The 12,713-nt window shown below is 46.3% G+C and overlaps 1 protein-coding gene across 1 annotated transcript; it reads right to left on the reverse strand.

Moving 5' to 3' along the window:
• Positions 1 to 306: 306 nt before the first annotated feature.
• Positions 307 to 2,227, reverse strand: LOC105945198 (interferon beta). Its single transcript, XM_012952624.2, has 5 exons — positions 2,093 to 2,227; positions 1,560 to 1,643; positions 992 to 1,141; positions 823 to 906; positions 307 to 438 (listed from the first exon to the last, which is right to left on the reverse strand). Exons 1-5 carry the CDS (start codon positions 2,225 to 2,227, stop codon positions 322 to 324), a joined length of 570 nt encoding a protein of 189 aa, XP_012808078.1. The 3' UTR covers positions 307 to 321.
• Between the last annotated feature and the right edge of the window lie 10,486 nt (positions 2,228 to 12,713).

Below are 12,713 nucleotides of genomic sequence, written 5' to 3' on the forward strand. Positions count from 1 at the left end.
AACAAAGGGGACAATATTTTCTCATTCGTCTGTGGCGGAATATAGGGGGCGGTGTTTATTCTCCTTTGTGTAACATCGGGGGGGGGGGTTAATTCATAAGCATAAGGACAATTTAAAGAAACATACATTTTATAAATCAATTTTATTTCAAAATATAAATATATAAATATATAAATATTGAGGCAGAGGGAGTTACATATACAATTGGTCACAGGCATCATAAATAAATAAATAGTTTTCATAGTATATAAGGGTCTCTGGTGAAATCTCCACGTTGAAGACGTCAGTGAGGAAGATGCTCAGCTCCATGAGGTTGGGGCCCTACTGAGGCCTCTGTAACAAGCGCTGCCTTCTCAAGCGAGAGGAGAGTTGCAGAACCTGCTGTAGGTTCCTTCTGGTTTCCAAATGGATAAAATCCCAAACACACGCTGAATTGTCCTGGAAATGATACAAAAAGAATTTATTGAGTATAATGGGAAGATAAAAAACAACTGTATATTGTCTTTGTAGAACATTGTTGGGATGGGAATCAGTTGGAATCCTGATGACTTTAGAATTTTTGAATTTTAGGCAGATTCCCCCAATGCTGGTTCCAATCTGTTTCTGCATGTACAGAAAGGTGCGGAGTCGGTCTATTTTTGCACCCGTGAAAACCTACATCAGTGTGCAGGGTCAGACTGTACACAATTTGATCTATTACTTTACTGTTTTTGTGCCAAGTCTATTTCATTTAGGAAGCACGCACAACTTTTTCTTAATTTACCATGAAGCTACTCTCCTTGATGAGAAATATATAATGGTTTTTTGCCTTTGGATCCTTACCTTCTCCAGGACCATCGTCTCCAACAGATTAAATTCTTCCGATATTGATTCTTTCAAAAGATCATTTTCCTCTGTCTGTGAGACCTGAAAATATAGGTTTGTTAATGTCAGTGTTAATAACAATACAGTGTATATTCAGAACACAAGGGGAATGTACAGCCCTACTTACACAGGCCTCCAGCTGATGGATCTGATAGTAGAGAAGCTGCTGGAACCTTTCCCAGGCTTGCTGCTTGCACCCCATACTCTCATGGTGCTTCATGTAGAACCTCATGGTTTCATTCAGAACCTCTCTCACGGCGAGAGCCCCCGCTTCTACCTATATGAGACACAGGGACAGATCCATTAAAGTATGAACTTCTTTTCCTGAGAGAATTTTGAAAGCTTTTCCCATTTTCCAGAGACCTTTCATGGCATTTCTCCAGAAAATGGCTCATTTACCAAAGTTTCTACCTTCTCCATAGATTAAATCACTTTAACCCGTGGGCCAAAAATATCCAAATCTGTGGCAAATTCGGTCAGAAATCAGGAAAAATGTTCATGTTTTAGTAAAGTAAAAGTAAAAACACAATTTCCCTTAAATCTTCAGTATTGGAATATCGTCATTTCCAACATTCTGCGTCTGAATGTGACCCTTTGGGCGTAAGTGCCCTGTGCGTTTCATGGCAGAGGTTCATACAATGACTGTGGCTCAAGCAACTGCGATTGTGATTAATAAATGAGCCCCATGATCTTACCTGAGAGACACTGTAGGTACTCTCTGTATTAGGGAGGTCGGTTGGATGCTCTTCACAGATCTCCTCAGTTTCTTTTAAAGGCATCTGAAACAAAAATAATTATAATCTTTGTTATACATATAAACCCCAATGGGAATGTATTTATGAAAAGTCAGAATTATGATTTGTTTTCATGTAAAAGGGAAAACAGCTGATAAAATGATATAAGTATCACTTATACAGCAGGACCAACCCCCAAAACTCTCTCATGGTTGGTACAGATACCTTAAAAATATTATATTTCCTTGTAATAAGCACAAATCAGCAGGAACAGCCAGTTAGATTGATCATATCATAAAGAGAGAGATACCATAATACTATGGCAGCATAGGGATTCCCCTGTACTAAGCACAATTCAGCAGGAACAGCCCCTAAGTTTGCTCATAGCCTGTAGCAAGAGATATAATAATGCTATCAAAGCTTTTTCCCTTTAATGAACATAATTGGAGAATGAACATTATATGTACAAGAGAGAAGCAGACTGTGAAACTGACCATTTCATTGAAGGCCTTCAGGATCTGTGTGTTGAGATACTCTTGTTTGGGGTGAAGCCATTTGCAGCTTTGGGAATGGACAATAGATGTGAGACTGAGCAGGAGCAGCACTGACCACTGACCCATTGGCAGCATGTTCCCTAGGATGGAAAAAGTACAAGAATATAATGCCAATCTCTTATTAACAATGACGCCCCAAGGTAATTTATACACTCTTATGTCTCCCCACTGTATTATGCATCTGGTATCAACTACAACATCTGTATATACCCTAATGTATATATTCTGTGCATTTCAGCAAAGCAGGAAAGTGCCACTTACCAAAGTGATGTAGATCTGCTTTCCCTGCTTTCCCCTCGGTCTGTAATTCCCTTCATCTTCCCAACCTGCTTCTTATACTGTGTCTTGAACTGGGACAGAGATGTGTAAAAAGTGAAAATCTGAATGAATTCTAGAAACCTATTTCTATGTCTTACGACAGGGGGAGTCTCTTCTGGTTTCTCTTACATTTTCGCTTATCCTTTCTCATTTCCCCTGTGTGGGATTCTTACATCACTGCAATGCCTCATTCTTTAGCAAAAAACTAAAATACTGTCACTCAGTATAACTCATTGTATTATTTTCACATGGCAAAATATTTAAAGAATAATCAGTATTTGCCATTTTAGTTTTATCCAATATTAATTAAAAATTGGGTTTGTGTAAATTGAAAAGTATTTCATTTTATATAAGGCATATTTGTACTGGTCTATCTGATATTGTTTGTAAGCAGCAGTCCTGCCCTGCTTTATGGCTGAGATTCTAGCTATCTGTATAACAGAGCATTCTATCACAGTGGCACAGATCCTATCTGATACCCATTGTAAGCAGCAGTCCTGCCCTGCTTTATGGCTGAGATTCTAGCTATCTGTATAACAGAGCATTCTGTCACAGTGGCACAGATCCTATCTGATATTGTTTGTAAGCAGCAGTCCTGCCCTGCTTTATGGCTGAGATTCTAGCTATCTGTATAACAGAGCATTCTGTCACAGTGGCACAGATCCTATCTGATACCCATTGTAAGCAGCAGTCCTGCCCTGCTTTATGGCTGAGATTCTAGCTATCTGTATAACAGAGCATTCTGTCACAGTGGCACAGATCCTATCTGATATTGTTTGTAAGCAGCAGTCCTGCCCTGCTTTATGGCTGAGATTCTAGCTATCTGTATAACAGAGCATTCTGTCACAGTGGCACAGATCCTATCTGATATTGTTTGTAAGCAGCAGTCCTGCCCTGCTTTATGGCTGAGATTCTAGCTATCTGTATAACAGAGCATTCTGTCACAGTGGCACAGATCCTATCTGATACCCATTGTAAGCAGCAGTCCTGCCCTGCTTTATGGCTGAGATTCTAGCTATCTGTATAACAGAGCATTCTGTCACAGTGGCACAGATCCTATCTGATACCCATTGTAAGCAGCAGTCCTGCCCTGCTTTATGGCTGAGATTCTAGCTATCTGTATAACAGAGCATTCTGTCACAGTGGCACAGATCCTATCTGATCCCCCCATTGTAAGCAGCAGTCCTGCCCTGCTTTATGGCTGAGATTCTAGCTATCTGTATAACAGAGCATTCTGTCACAGTGGCACAGATCCTATCTGATCCCCATTGTAATATCAGGGATATTTTTTGATGGTACAAAATAATTTCAGGGAAAATTTTAATTAATTTCTTAAATTACTTAATAGCTTAACATATCATTTTTTTCCTGCTGTTCCTTTACATTCAAAAGTCCATATAAAGCTCAGGTGCTGAAACTTATGAACCTCGTTATAATGTTTTGGCACCAAATATTCACACTGACTTCTCCACAAAAATATATTGTGATGTTTTTGTCACCTGCGCTGCGGGCACATTTAGTGCGTGTAACAATATGTGCAGCTTGCCATTACTAACATAGGGGGCAGTGTTTCCCCTCACTCCTCTGTGTAACATAGGGGGCAGTGTTTCCCCTCACTCCTCTGTGTAACATAGGGGGCAGTGTTTCCCCTCACTCCTCTGTGTAACATAGGGTGCAGTGTTTCCCCTCTCTCCTCTGTGTAACATAGGGGGCAGTGTTTCCCCTCTCTCCTCTGTGTAACATAGGGTGCAGTGTTTCCCCTCTCTCCTCTGTGTAACATAGGGGGCAGTGTTTCCCCTCACTCCTCTGTGTAACATAGGGGGCAGTGTTTCCCCTCACTCCTCTGTGTAACATAGGGGGCAGTGTTTCCCCTCACTCCTCTGTGTAACATAGGGGGCAGTGTTGACCCTCTCTCCTCTGTGTAACATAGGGGGCAGTGTTTCCCCTCACTCCTCTGTGTAACATAGGGGGCAGTGTTGACCCTCTCTCCTCTGTGTAACATAGGGGGCAGTGTTTCCCCTCTCTCCTCTGTGTAACATAGGGGGCAGTGTTTCCCCTCACTCCTCTGTGTAACATAGGGGGCAGTGTTGACCCTCTCTCCTCTGTGTAACATAGGGGGCAGTGTTTCCCCTCTCTCCTCTGTGTAACATAGGGGGCAGTGTTTCCCCTCACTCCTCTGTGTAACATAGGGGGCAATGTTTCCCCTCACTCCTCTGTGTAACATAGGGGGCAGTGTTTCCCCTCTCTCCTCTGTGTAACATAGGGGGCAGTGTTTCCCCTCTCTCCTCTGTGTAACATAGGGTGCAGTGTTTCCCCTCTCTCCTCTGTGTAACATAGGGGGCAGTGTTTCCCCTCTCTCCTCTGTGTAACATAGGGTGCAGTGTTTCCCCTCTCTCCTCTGTGTAACATAGGGGGCAGCGTTTCCCCTCTCTCCTCTGTGTAACATAGGGGGCAGCGTTTCCCCTCTCTCCTCTGTGTAACATAGGGGGCAGTGTTTCCCCTCTCTCCTCTGTGTAACATAGGGGGCAGTGTTTCCCCTCTCTCCGCTGTGTAACATAGGGGGCAGTGTTTCCCCTCTCTCCTCTGTGTAACATAGGGGGCAGTGTTTCCCCTCGCTCCTCTGTGTAACATAGGGGGCAGTGTTTCCCCTCTCTCCTCTGTGTAACATAGGGGGCAGTGTTTCCCCTCGCTCCTCTGTGTAACATAGGGGGCAGTGTTTCCCCTCTCTCCTCTGTGTAACATAGGGGGCAGCGTTTCCCCTCTCTCCTCTGTGTAACATTGGGGGCAGTGTTTCCCCTCTCTCCTCTGTGTAACATAGGGGGCAGCGTTTCCCCTCTCTCCTCTGTGTAACATAGGGGGCAGTGTTTCCCCTCTCTCCTCTGTGTAACATAGGGGGCAGCGTTTCCCCTCACTTCTCTGTGTAACATAGGGGGCAGTGTTTCCCCTCGCTCCTCTGTGTAACATAGGGGGCAGCGTTTCCCCTCACTCCTCTGTGTAACATAGGGGGCAGCGTTTCCCCTCTCTCCTCTGTGTAACATAGGGGGCAGTGTTTCCCCTCTCTCCTCTGTGTAACATAGGGGGCAGTGTTTCCCCTCTCTCCTCTGTGTAACATAGGGGGCAGCGTTTCCCCTCACTTCTCTGTGTAACATAGGGGGCAGTGTTTCCCCTCTCTCCTCTGTGTAACATAGGGGGCAGCGTTTCCCCTCACTCCTCTGTGTAACATAGGGGGCAGTGTTTCCCCTCTCTCCTCTGTGTAACATAGGGGGCAGCGTTTCCCCTCACTTCTCTGTGTAACATAGGGGGCAGTGTTTCCCCTCACTCCTCTGTGTAACATAGGGGGCAGCGTTTCCCCTCTCTCCTCTGTGTAACATAGGGGGCAGTGTTTCCCCTCTCTCCTCTGTGTAACATAGGGGGCAGCGTTTCCCCTCACTTCTCTGTGTAACATAGGGGGCAGCGTTTCCCCTCACTCCTCTGTGTAACATAGGGGGCAGTGTTTCCCCTCACTCCTCTGTGTAACATAGGGGGCAGTGTTTCCCCTCGCTCCTCTGTGTAACATAGGGGGCAGTGTTTCCCCTCTCTCCTCTGTGTAACATAGGGGGCAGTGTTTCCCCTCTCTCCTCTGTGTAACATAGGGGGCAGCGTTTCCCCTCTCTCCTCTGTGTAACATAGGGGGCAGCGTTTCCCCTCGCTCCTCTGTGTAACATAGGGGGCAGCGTTTCCCCTCGCTCCTCTGTGTAACATAGGGGACAGCGTTTCCCCTCGCTCCTCTGTGTAACATAGGGGGCAGCGTTTCCCCTCACTCCTCTGTGTAACATAGGGGGCAGCGTTTCCCCTCACTCCTCTGTGTAACATAGGGGGCAGCGTTTCCCCTCACTCCTCTGTGTAACATAGGGGGCAGTGTTTCCCCTCTCTCCTCTGTGTAACATAGGGGGCAGTGTTTCCCCTCGCTCCTCTGTGTAACATAGGGGGCAGTGTTTCCCCTCTCTCCTCTGTGTAACATAGGGGGCAGCTTTTCCCTCTCTCCTCTGTGTAACATAGGGGGCAGCGTTTTCCCTCGCTCCTCTGTGTAACATAGGGGGCAGTGTTTCCCCTCACTCCTCTGTGTAACATAGGGGGCAGTGTTTCCCCTCACTCCTCTGTGTAACATAGGGGGCAGTGTTTCCCCTTGCTCCTCTGTGTAACATAGGGGGCAGTGTTTCCCCTCTCTCCTCTGTGTAACATAGGGGGCAGTGTTTCCCCTCTCTCCTCTGTGTAACATAGGGGGCAGCTTTTCCCTCTCTCCTCTGTGTAACATAGGGGGCAGCGTTTCCCCTCGCTCCTCTGTGTAACATAGGGGGCAGTGTTTCCCCTCACTCCTCTGTGTAACATAGGGGGCAGCGTTTCCCCTCACTCCTCTGTGTAACATAGGGGGCAGTGTTTCCCCTCGCTCCTCTGTGTAACATAGGGGGCAGTGTTTCCCCTCTCTCCTCTGTGTAACATAGGGGGCAGCTTTTCCCTCTCTCCTCTGTGTAACATAGGGGGCAGCGTTTCCCCTCGCTCCTCTGTGTAACATAGGGGGCAGTGTTTCCCCTCGCTCCTCTGTGTAACATAGGGGGCAGTGTTTCCCCTCACTCCTCTGTGTAACATAGGGGGCAGTGTTTCCCCTTGCTCCTCTGTGTAACATAGGGGGCAGTGTTTCCCCTCGCTCCTCTGTGTAACATAGGGGGCAGTGTTTCCCCTCGCTCCTCTGTGTAACATAGGGGGCAGTGTTTCCCCTCACTCCTCTGTGTAACATAGGGCGCAGTGTTTCCCCTCACTCCTCTGTGTAACATAGGGGGCAGTGTTTCCCCTCACTCCTCTGTGTAACATAGGGGGCAGTGTTTCCCCTCTCTCCTCTGTGTAACATAGGGGGCAGTGTTTCCTCTCTCTCCTCTGTGTAACATAGGGGGCAGTGTTTCCCCTCTCTCCTCTGTGTAACATAGGGGGCAGTGTTTCCCCTCACTCCTCTGTGTAACATAGGGGGCAGTGTTTCCCCTCACTCCTCTGTGTAACATAGGGGGCAGTGTTTCCCCTCTCTCCTCTGTGTAACATAGGGGGCAGTGTTTCCCCTCACTCCTCTGTGTAACATAGGGGGCAGCGTTTCCTCTCTCTCCTCTGTGTAACATAGGGGGCAGTGTTTCCCCTCTCTCCTCTGTGTAACATAGGGGGCAGCGTTTCCCCTCTCTCCTCTGTGTAACATAGGGGGCAGCGTTTCCCCTCTCTCCTCTGTGTAACATAGGGGGCAGTGTTTCCCCTCTCTCCTCTGTGTAACATTGGGGGCAGTGTTTCCCCTCACTCCTCTGTGTAACATAGGGGGCAGTGTTTCCCCTCACTCCTCTGTGTAACATAGGGGGCAATGTTTCCCCTCACTCCTCTGTGTAACATAGGGGGCAGCGTTTCCCCTCTCTCCTCTGTGTAACATAGGGGGCAGCGTTTCCCCTCTCTCCTCTGTGTAACATAGGGGGCAGCGTTTCCCCTCTCTCCTCTGTGTAACATAGGGGGCAGCGTTTCCCCTCTCTCCTCTGTGTAACATTGGGGGCAGTGTTTCCCCTCACTCCTCTGTGTAACATAGGGGGCAGTTTTTCCCCTCACTCCTCTGTGTAACATAGGGGGCAGTGTTTCCCCTCACTCCTCTGTGTAACATAGGGGGCAGTGTTTCCCCTCACTCCTCTGTGTAACATAGGGGGCAGTGTTTCCCCTCTCTCCTCTGTGTAACATAGGGGGCAGTGTTTCCCCTCTCTCCTCTGTGTAACATAGGGGGCAGTGTTTCCCCTCTCTCCTCTGTGTAACATAGGGGGCAGTGTTTCCCCTCTCTCCTCTGTGTAACATAGGGGGCAATGTTTCCCCTCACTCCTCTGTGTAACATAGGGGGCAGCGTTTCCCCTCTCTCCTCTGTGTAACATAGGGGGCAGCGTTTCCCCTCTCTCCTCTGTGTAACATAGGGGGCAGCGTTTCCCCTCACTCCTCTGTGTAACATAGGGGGCAGCGTTTCCCCTCTCTCCTCTGTGTAACATAGGGGGCAGCGTTTCCCCTCTCTCCTCTGTGTAACATAGGGGGCAGCGTTTCCCCTCTCTCCTCTGTGTAACATAGGGGGCAGTGTTTCCCCTCACTCCTCTGTGTAACATAGGGGGCAGCGTTTCCTCTCTCTCCTCTGTGTAACATAGGGGGCAGCGTTTCCCCTCTCTCCTCTGTGTAACATAGGGGGCAGTGTTTCCCCTCTCTCCTCTGTGTAACATAGGGGGCAGTGTTTCCCCTCTCTCCTCTGTGTAACATAGGGGGCAGTGTTTCCCCTCTCTCCTCTGTGTAACATAGGGGGCAGTGTTTCCCCTCTCTCCTCTGTGTAACATAGGGGGCAGTGTTTCCCCTCTCTCCTCTGTGTAACATAGGGGGCAGCTTTTCCCCTCACTTCTCTGTGTAACATAGGGGGCAGTGTTTCCCCTCTCTCCTCTGTGTAACATAGGGGGCAGCTTTTCCCCTCACTTCTCTGTGTAACATAGGGGGCAGTGTTTCCCCTCTCTCCTCTGTGTAACATAGGGGGCAGCGTTTCCCCTCGCTCCTCTGTGTAACATAGGGGGCAGTGTTTCCCCTCACTCCTCTGTGTAACATAGGGGGCAGTGTTTCCCCTCACTCCTCTGTGTAACATAGGGGGCAGCGTTTCCCCTCTCTCCTCTGTGTAACATAGGGGGCAGCGTTTCCCCTCTCTCCTCTGTGTAACATTGGGGGCAGTGTTTCCCCTCACTCCTCTGTGTAACATAGGGGGCAGTTTTTCCCCTCACTCCTCTGTGTAACATAGGGGGCAGTGTTTCCCCTCACTCCTCTGTGTAACATAGGGGGCAGTGTTTCCCCTCACTCCTCTGTGTAACATAGGGGGCAGTGTTTCCCCTCTCTCCTCTGTGTAACATAGGGGGCAGTGTTTCCCCTCTCTCCTCTGTGTAACATAGGGGGCAGTGTTTCCCCTCTCTCCTCTGTGTAACATAGGGGGCAGTGTTTCCCCTCACTCCTCTGTGTAACATAGGGGGCAGCGTTTCCCCTCTCTCCTCTGTGTAACATAGGGGGCAGCGTTTCCCCTCTCTCCTCTGTGTAACATAGGGGGCAGTGTTTCCCCTCACTCCTCTGTGTAACATAGGGGGCAGCGTTTCCTCTCTCTCCTCTGTGTAACATAGGGGGCAGCGTTTCCCCTCTCTCCTCTGTGTAACATAGGGGGCAGCGTTTCCCCTCTCTCCTCTGTGTAACATAGGGGGCAGTGTTTCCCCTCACTCCTCTGTGTAACATAGGGGGCAGTGTTTCCCCTCTCTCCTCTGTGTAACATAGGGGGCAGTGTTTCCCCTCTCTCCTCTGTGTAACATAGGGGGCAGCGTTTCCCCTCTCTCCTCTGTGTAACATAGGGGGCAGTGTTTCCCCTCTCTCCTCTGTGTAACATAGGGGGCAGCGTTTCCCCTCTCTCCTCTGTGTAACATAGGGCGCAGTGTTTAATAATTTAATAAAACTCTCACATTAATTCCCAAATGAATCATTTTTATTGATAAAATATAAATATATAAATATTGAACCAATAGGAGTTTATATATCATAATAAACTGTTAACAGGCATAATAAATACATAAATAATTTTCACAGTATTCAAGGGTGTCAAGTCAAATGTCCATGTTGAAGACATCAGTGAGGAAGATGCTCAGCTCCATGGGGTTGGGGCCCTACTGAGGCCTCTGTAACAAGCGCTGCCTTCTCAAGCGAGAGGAGAGTTCCAGAACCTGCTGTAGGTTCCTTCTGGTTTCCGAATTGATAAAATCCCAAACACACGCTGAATTGTCCTGGAAATGATACAAGAAAGGGTTTGTTGAGTATAAAACAGATAAAGGACAAGTGTATATTTGCTCTGTATGGCATCATGGGGGGGGGGGAGAATCAGCTGGATTCCATATGATGATCATATAAGGCAAACTGTTTACTAGTTTGTGTAAAGATCTTCATGAGACAGCTGAACTGCCCCATGAATAATTGCTGGAATATACCTCTTTTACCCACTGGAGCTAAAGTTTAACTTGATGGATATTTTATCAGCTTCAGTGATTATATTATTATGTGCAGTCAGAGTTCTATAGTGATTTGTAGTTGTTTGCCACGAACTCCTTACCTTCTCCAGGACCATCGTCTCCAACAGATTAAATTCTTCCGATATTGATTCTTTCAAAAGATCATTTTCCTCTGTCTGTGAGACCTGAAAATATAGGTTTGTTAATGTCAGTGTTAATAACAATACAGTGTATATTCAGAACACAATGGGAATGGGCAGCCCTACTTACACAGGCCTCCAGCTGATGGATCTGATAGTAGAGAAGCTGCTGGAACCTTTCCCAGGCTTGCTGCTTGCACCCCATACTCTCATGGTGCTTCATGTAGAACCTCATGGTTTCATTCAGAACTTCTCTCACAGCGAGAGCCCCCGCTTCCACCTATATGAGACACAGGGTAATACTTAGTATGACTTTATGCTTGATAAGATCTGTATTGGACTTGTAGCATCTGACTTTATAGACCTTTACCTGTGAGACACTGTAGATTCTGTGTTCATTAGAAGGATCAGTAGGATTCTCTTGACAGATCTTATCATTTTTTTCTAAAGCAATCTGAAACAAAAAGAGAGCTCTAATTGTATATTTTCACATTAGGCATCCCCGGAAAATGTATAAAACCCAGTGTAAATTTATTTATGTAAGAATTATAATATGTTATCTTTTAGCAATAAAGGAAAACAGCTAGTAACAAAATTATTCAGGTATATGTTTAGCAGGACCCCAACTACCAAAAGTGTTCTTATAGTGTCTATAGAAGGATGCAGTAAAAGTATACCAACATAGGGATTCCCCTGTACTAAGCACAATTCAGCAGGAACAGCCCCCTACGTTTGCTCATAGTCCTTGTAGATTGTAAGCTCTTTTGGGCAGGGCTCTCTTCACCTCTTGTATCGGTTATTGATTGCTTTATATGTTACTCTGTATGTCCAATGTATGAAACCCACTTATTGTACAACGCTGCAGAATAAGTTGGCACTTTATAAATAAATGTTAATAATAATAATAGTCTGTACAGAGAGATACCATAAAACTATGGCAGCATAGGGATTCCCCTGTACTAAGCACAATTCAGCAGGAACAGCCCCCTAAGTTTGCTCATAACCTGTAGCAAGAGATATAATAATGCTATTAAAGCTTTTTCCCTTTAATGAACATAATTGGAGAATGAACATTATATGTGCAAGAGAGAAGCAGACTGTGAAACTGACCATTTCATTGAAGGCCTTCAGGATCTGTGAGTTGAGATACTCTTGTTTGGGGTGAAGCCATTTGCAGCTTTGGGAATGGACAATAGATGTGAGACTGAGCAGGAGCAGCACTGACCACTGACCCATTTGCAGCATGTTCCCTAGGATGGAAAAAAAGAATATAATGCCAATATCTTATTAACAATGACGCCTCTAGAGTAGGACATTTATACTCTTATGTCTTCCCAAATAATTATGTACATTTCAGCAAAGCAGGAAAGTGCCACTTACCAAAGTGATGTAGATCTGCTTTCCCTGCTTTCCCCTCGGTCTGTAATTCCCTTCATCTTCCCAACCTGCTTCTTATACTGTGTCTTGAACTGGGACAGAGATGTGTAAAAAGTGAAAATCTGAATGAATTCTAGAAACCTATTTCTATGTCTTACGACAGGGGGAGTCTCTTCTGGTTTCTCTTACATTTTCGCTTATCCTTTCTCATTTCCCCTGTGTGGGATTCTTACATCACTGCAATGCCTCATTCTTTAGCAAAAAACTAAAATACTGTCACTCAGTATAACTCATTGTATTATTTTCACATGGCAAAATATTTAAAGAATAAACAGTAATTGCAGTTTTAGTTTTATCCAATATTAATTAAAAATTGGGTTTGTGTAAAATGAAAAGTATTTCATTTTATAAAAGGCATATTTGTACTGGTCTATATGATATTGTTTGTAAGCAGCAGTCCTGCCCTGCTTTATGGCTGAGATTCTAGCTATCTGTATAACAGAGCATTCTGTCACAGTGGCACAGATCCTATCTGATCCCCATTGTAAGCAGCAGTCCTGCCCTGCTTTATGGCTGAGATTCTAGCTATCTGTATAACAGAGCATTCTGTCACAGTGGCACAAATCCTATCTGATACCCATTGTAAGCAGCAGTCCTGCCCTGCTTTATGGCTGA

Source organism: Xenopus tropicalis, chromosome 10 (assembly GCF_000004195.4).
Source record: "Xenopus tropicalis strain Nigerian chromosome 10, UCB_Xtro_10.0, whole genome shotgun sequence".
Taxonomy (NCBI): Eukaryota; Metazoa; Chordata; class Amphibia; order Anura; family Pipidae; genus Xenopus; species Xenopus tropicalis.

Excerpts from the sequence above, each read along its gene's own strand:
- LOC105945198 (XM_012952624.2), bottom strand. The coding sequence starts at position 2,227 with ATGCTGCCAATGGGTCAGTGGTCAGTGCTGCTCCTGCTCAGTCTCACA. Across the intron at positions 1,142-1,559 it reads GTACCTACAGTGTCTCTCAG|GTAGAAGCGGGGGCTCTCGC; the intron begins GTAAGATCATGG and ends TGTCTCATATAG. Across the intron at positions 907-991 it reads TCCATCAGCTGGAGGCCTGT|GTCTCACAGACAGAGGAAAA; the intron begins GTAAGTAGGGCT and ends CTATATTTTCAG.